Source organism: Cynocephalus volans, chromosome 9, assembly GCF_027409185.1.
Source record: "Cynocephalus volans isolate mCynVol1 chromosome 9, mCynVol1.pri, whole genome shotgun sequence".
Classification (NCBI taxonomy): Eukaryota; Metazoa; Chordata; class Mammalia; order Dermoptera; family Cynocephalidae; genus Cynocephalus; species Cynocephalus volans.
This window is the reverse complement of record NC_084468.1, coordinates 13,198,836-13,205,536: the sequence shown is the minus strand read 5'-3', so window position 1 is coordinate 13,205,536 and position 6,701 is coordinate 13,198,836. Positions and strand designations below refer to the sequence as shown.

The following is a 6,701-nucleotide window of genomic DNA, read 5'->3' as shown; positions in this document are numbered from 1 at the left end:
GGAACTGGGTGATTTATAAAGAAAATAAAATGTATTGCTTACAGTTAGTTTCTGAGGCTGGGAAGTCCAAAGTCCATCTGGTGGTGGTGACAGTGACCCATGGGTCTCACATTGCAAGATGGTGGAAGCAGAGAGAGCAGAAACTAACCTCTTCATTCACTCTCTTTTTAAAGCCCTCAGAACCACGCCCCTGACCATCATTTCTAATCCATTCACTACTGCACAGTCCTACAATCCAATCACCTCTTCAAGGCTCCACCTTTCAATTACCATAATAGGATTTCCCACCCTCTTAACAGTCACAGTGGGGGCTAAATTTCTAATACACAAATTACAAAATAATAATTTATCAATATTTCTTCATTAGTTGTGACAAATATACCATAGCAATGACAGGTGAGATGCAGACTACAAAATTATCTTTGCAACTCCTCTGTAAACCTAAAACTACTCAAATTTTTTTTTAAGTTGAAAGGGAGTGTTAGAAGAAAGGACAGAGAGAGAGGAGTTTTATAATTTATCAGTGTATGGGTATAATAGAAGTGATCACCATATGATTCTTTTCTAATTTTATGTCAGGCATTGCGCTTGGCCCTCCTAGGCCTCAGCTCCTCATCTGTGCCAAGAGGATCCTGGGCAGACTTTCCTCCTTTGTGAAATAGAAGCCAATGCACCTTTACCTGATGGATCTCAAAGTGTTATGGTCCCCTCATACTGGGAGTGTGAGGAGGTGGTGGGGGCTGTGGCAGCTGGAACCTCCCAGGAACTGCCTTGGCCAGGGCCCCAAATACCCTGTAGTTTCCATGGGCACTAGAAAAGTTTATCATTTTCTAAGTATATTGAGATGTGAAGAAATGTTGGGGGCACAGTCTCAGCACAGTGCCCGGCACACTGTGAGCCTCACTGGGAGTGGCCCTGCATTGCTCCCTCATGGACACCCATGAAGGCCTGGGCAGATGGGGAGGAGCAGAGCAATGACACCATTGGAGAGGAGGTGGCCTGTGAGCTGGGCCTGGAGGGATGAGGTGGTGTTTGCAGACACAGCAGGACGGGAAGGGCACTCCAGGTACAGGGGACAGAGCAGCAAGGGCAGGAAGAGGGTTAGTGTCTAGGGTATTTAGGAAATGGTGGGTGAGTGTTTTAGTGTGGCAGATTGCAGTGTGTGTGTCTGTCCGTGTATGAGTGTGTCTGTGTGTGATGTGTCTGGTGTGTGTGTCTGTGTGTGTGAGTGTGTGTGTGAGTGAGTGTGTGTGTGTGTGTGTGTGTGTGTGTGTACCTGGAAATGAGAGCGGAATGACAGCATGAGCCAGAAAGGAAAGTGCCACACAGCCTGGTCTGACCTTGTGTCCCCTGTGTAGAAGGGAAGGATCCAGCCAGAAGCTAGGATGGGAGTCACAGGAAGGGGAAGGTCCATGGAATACCAGTGGGAAGTGTGTCGTGTAACCTGACAAATCCTAGGAAAGCACTTATCAGAGAGTTCCTGGAGTCCCTGTGATTTCCTCTAGAAAGAATCTGCCTGCCTCCTGGGCATGAAGTAGAATTTCTCAGAAGATGTCCCTGATTTATATCTCCCTTGCTGAACAAAGTAACTTTGTCTTGCTATGTCCAAATAATCCCTAAAATACTTCATTGAAAGTGCCTGTTTGTGGAGGTCAGGGCTTCGGGGGGAGTTTAAGGACAATTATGATGGCCCCTAGGTGACCCAATTTTACTTGACATGTGTATTATTGAGCCACAGCAATATTTTTAGAAAGTTAGAGGTAGGTGCTAAATCGATTTCATATAAACACATCTGGGGATGAGGGCATCACTTTAAAAAATCAGAGAGCCTGACAGTACTGAGCACCACTCCTGTCTTCTCAGTCAATTAGAGCTGTGTGTTGGCCTTTACAGAGGCAGAGACTCTCGAGTCTGTTCACCACAGTCCCCAGCAATAGCTACTGGCCTATCCCTAAGCAAATGGCCAGTTGCCATTAAATATCAAACTATTATTTTCTTATAACTGAATTGAGAAAAAAGTGAAAAATTTCTCAGATTGAAACTCCATGAAAAGTGAGGTGACAAAATATAGTGAGGACCATGTCTGCTTTGTGAGAGTGAGTCTCCTTGTATATGCTTAATATGTAAACACTATCTATTTTCAAATAATACAAATTAAGACCCCATTATGAATAGCTCAGCCCCAGTAAAAAATTTAATCTGCAGTCTTAAATGAGGTTTTGGTATTGGAAGCTCACTGCAGATGAGCAGTAGAAGTTCAGAGAGGCTAAGAAATTTAGGCAGCGTCACAGCTGAACAAATGCTACAGCCAGAGTATTAGTCCATTTCTGTTGCTTATAACAAAATACATGGAACTGGATAATTTGCAATAAAATGAAATTTGTTCCTTACAGTTCCGTAATCTGGGAAGTCCAAAGTCCAGGGAGAACATCTGGTGAGGGTCTTCTTTGGTGGTGGCTTTACAGGAATGCAGAGGTCTCACATGGCAGAACATGGTGGAGCAGAGACAGGGAGATAGCTCCTCACATGCTCTCCTTTTAAAGCTCTCAGAACCATGCCCCTGACCACCATTTTTAACTCATTCACTACTGCATTGTCCTACAAACTAATCACCTCTTCAAGGCCCCACCTATCAATTACCAATAATAGGATTTCCCACCCTCTTAACAGTCACAGTGGGGTTCAAGCTTCTAATACATGAACTTTGGAGGACACGATTCAATCAATTCACAGCAGTCAAGATTTCACATAGATCATTCTGGGATGAGAAGCTGCCTGTTGCTGGCTGATCAGTGTGAGCTCCCTGCATTAGACATGAAAGTGAATGTCTTCAACAGATATATCTATCTCAGGAATTCCCACTTTATCAGCCATGCAATGCCCATGAACTTCTCTGCCCACATGGTAAACTCAGATGTTCCAATAAAAATAGAGACGCAGAGATCAACATGGCTTCAGTAGCTTTAGTCACCCATTCATCAAATATGTATTGAGACTGGCAGGTGGGAAGTAATCAGACTACAAATGCAGAGTCCCAGGTTAAATTGTGGTATTTCCCTTTTCCTAGCTCTGAGAAATTGGACAAACCATTGAGCATCTCCAAAAACCAATTTCTCCTTCTGTAAAATGGAAGAATCACTGCATGCCATACCATGGACTGGATGTGGTGAGGAATAAGGGAGAGATCTTACGTAAAATGGGCTCAATCGTTGCCAGCTGAGATTACTGTAGTTACTGTTATTTTATGCCCCCTCCCCTCAGATACCACCGCTGGGGTCCTCACCCCATCAAAGAGGGTCTTTGCAAGGCTGAGCTGTCATCCTATCCTGGTCCGTGAATGGAAAGGGAAGGGCTTGGAGGAAGCAGGTCTGATGGCACACACGCAACACACCTTCTCACTGGATTCCACCCAGCACTTTCCCTGCAGGAGCTGACTCCCTCTGAGGGGTGTGGCTGGGAGGAGTACGAATAAGCTCCACAGGTATGTGTGTTATAAAAACCAAGTCCACTCAGGCTCCTGCATAAGAAGCCTGCCCTGCCTTGCACCACAGCTGAGACAGCTGCAAGCCTGCTTGCTCACTCTCGCATCTGGGATTGCACTGGGTCTGCTTACTCAACGAGGTAAGAGCCTCCCTTTCAAGAGCTTCACTACCCGCCTCCGCTTCTCGTGCCACCCAAAGACCTGGGCATCCTTGGGTTTGGATCCCGTCATGGACAGGTGAAAGCTGAGTCCCAGAGCTGTGAGAAGTGACGGGGTCTTCATCTGGCACGCCCAGCCTCCTGTCCCATCCTTCATTGCTTTAGCCCATGTTCCTGTCACTGTCTTTCCCTTTCCCAATCCTAGGGGGTGGCCGAACACCCAAAGTGGAAATGAGATCAAGGCCATTCTCTAGAACTGCCTTTTTTTCATACAGGATCGTGTGTTTTCTTTTAAATGGAGCATGAATAATGTGAATCATCTTATTATCATGAAGTCTGTCACACTGAACTAGCATAGCTCATAGCTGTTTTTACTTCTTGCCAATGTTTTCTGAAGGGTAGAGAAAAGGTGAAAAACAAGAAGTGATCAATGAGGGGTAACAGAAGAACAGAGAAGTATGGTCTGGCTGCTCATACCAGTTTTGTGACTTGTCCACCAGGGGACTAAACCTGAACTGTCACAGTTATTACCTGGGGGTGACATATCAATAGCTACCCGGCAGGACTCTTGTGTGGATTTAAGGAGATGAGAACCAAATGCTGGGCCAGTGTTTTGCTCATAGCAGGTGTCAAATAGAAATGGACTTTCCTTCTGCCTTTGAGCATGGTTTTTGCTGTCCACCTGATAAAACTGATGCAGCTTCATGTGGCGCTGAAGGTCATCCTATTGATTCTCTGATTTCTTTCCAAAAGCATTGACTAAGGGCTTTCTGAATGCCCAGGACTGTGCCACCCCAGAGCTCCAGAAATCAATTAGGCATGACCCTGCCTTCAGTCTTGTAGTCTAAATGCTCCAGTTGAAATTCACCCCTCCCCTCTCTGGTTCACTTTGTGCAGTCAAATCTGATGACATTGTCAACTTCATGCCTTTCCTATAGTTTTCACTTCCTCCTACAATGCTCCTCTCACACACACAACCCACCTACCTCAGTGTGTCAGTCCCATGAATGTTCAAACTCTGGGTCAACATCACCTTTCACGACACTTCCATGACATTCACCGTGCTCTTCCAATGTTGTGGTCATCAAAGTCTATTCGGAATTGTGAGACAGAAATCTAGCACATCTCAGCTGGAATAGAGATTGGAGATTATTTTATCCAACACCTTGATTTCCAAGTACAGGAACTGAGACCCAAGGGGCAGAGTGACTTGTACAAGATCAAGTTGGGGGCAGAAATGGGACAGACACTCTGGTCAATGCTATTTAATTTCCACAGAAAGTAGCCACTAAGGTCTTTAATATTTGTGATTTTTCATTCACCTCATTATGTTCAACACCTAGTCTAGTGCATGACATGTAGTAGGTGCTCCATAAAAGCCTGTTGAATGAGAAAGTGAGTAGTGAGTAAATGCAGCAGCAAGTGGGTGAGATCTGGAGGAGTGAGAGCTAATGAGGCTCAGAGAGTGTAAGGAGAGGATGAAGGGTGGTGGTGCTGTGACACTCTAGACTGAAGACAAGGGGAAGTGTGAGTCGATGGGTTGCTCATCTGGTGATTCCAGGATCCAGAAGGATTCTTGGTCTACTCCTAAATCAGGCAGGCATGTGGCAGGGTGGAAAGAGAGGGCAGCCTGCAGTCCTGCCCAATCGAGCTGCCTCCCAGCACTGACTCATCTGTCTTTTGCAAACAGGTGCCTGCCAGCTGCAGCCATGAGGATCCATAGCCTCTCTCTACTGTCCTTCCTCCTTCTGGCCACTCTGGTGCTCTTAGTGAAGGGCAGAAAGATAGTGAAGAATGGCCATCACAGCAAAATGGCTTTGGAGCAGAGGGATACTCTGGGCAGAGCCCAGATTAAGCAGAGAGACCAGCCATCCAAGCCCACGATCAAAGGCAGATTTGTCACCAGTGACCAAGCCAACTGCAAATGGGCTGTGACTGAGCAGGAGAAGGGCATCACCCTGAAGGCTGAATGCACTCGAATGGACCATGAGTTCTCTTGTGTCTTTGCTGGCAATCCAACCCCATGCCTGAAGTTTAAGGAAAATAATGTTTACTGGAAACAAATTGCCCGGAAACTCCGCTCACAGAAGAACATCTGTGGGCACTCCAAGAGTGTCCTGAAGACCAGGATATGTATAAAGGAGTTTCCAGAATCCAGTCTCAAGCTAGTGACCTCCACTTTGCTTGGGAACTTGAAGCCCAGGAAGAAGGAAACAGAGCTCTCCCCTAGGGAACATATCAAGGTCAAAGAAGCTTCCTCAATAAAGCCAATCAAGGCCAAGGAGGACTCCCCCTCTAGCCAAGCAGTGCCCCAGACCATGGGCAACAAAGATCCTGAGTGTGTGGATGACCTATATGTGGCAAACCAGAAGACTGCCCTGGAGTTCTGTGGAGAGTCCTGGAGCTCCTTATGCACATTCTTCCTCAGCATGATACAGGACAAATCATGCTGATAAAGTCAAAAGAGGACAAGTTCCATTACAAGATTTGTCTTATAAGCCCCTCTGTGTGCTGTAAAACTCTCCAAGTTCTCCAAAAGATATGAACTTCTATGCTATGAGTATGCAATGGAATATTGAAATAGATTTGTGATTTTTGTGCTTGTGTTTTGGAATTTGTTTTATATTTACTTCCTTAGATGTGAGGTTCAGAGGCTGTTTACCTCAGGATGAATTTCCATGGTTCACAAAGCTATGTGCATATAAGCAGTGAGACCAGTCTTCAGGCTGAGCAAACCAGAGAGAGAATTTCTGTGAGATGCACTTTCCGCTAAATTAACAAAGATAATAAAGCTCTGGGTATTTTCAGAAATACATTCAATCATTGTTTGATTTCTCTACCACTGGTTCCAAACGAACTGAGGGCTCATTATAAACAGGTTCATATATCGGTGGATAAAATATTTAAGGAGCTACTTCCTGTTTCACCCAACCCAAGTCATCCCCTAAGGCAGTCCTTCTTTATAGTTTTATCCATTCATCTATCATGTCCGATGCTTATTGAAGTGCAGTAATTGTGATCCCTGTCTTCAGGGATACCTGGGGTATGTTATGATTAAATCA

The 6,701-nt window shown here is 45.3% G+C and overlaps 1 protein-coding gene across 1 annotated transcript; it reads left to right on the top strand.

The window, feature by feature from the left end:
• Positions 1 to 3,537: 3,537 nt before the first annotated feature.
• LOC134386391 (fibroblast growth factor-binding protein 1-like) lies at positions 3,538 to 6,452 on the top strand. The gene is made up of 2 exons (XM_063108521.1): positions 3,538 to 3,621; positions 5,330 to 6,452. Exon 2 carries the CDS (start codon positions 5,349 to 5,351, stop codon positions 6,090 to 6,092), a length of 744 nt encoding a protein of 247 aa, XP_062964591.1. The 5' UTR covers positions 3,538 to 3,621; positions 5,330 to 5,348; the 3' UTR covers positions 6,093 to 6,452.
• Positions 6,453 to 6,701: the final 249 nt, after the last annotated feature.

Bases quoted from the DNA above. Each gene is read 5' to 3' on its own strand.
- LOC134386391 (XM_063108521.1), top strand. From the start codon at position 5,349: ATGAGGATCCATAGCCTCTCTCTACTGTCCTTCCTCCTTCTGGCCACT.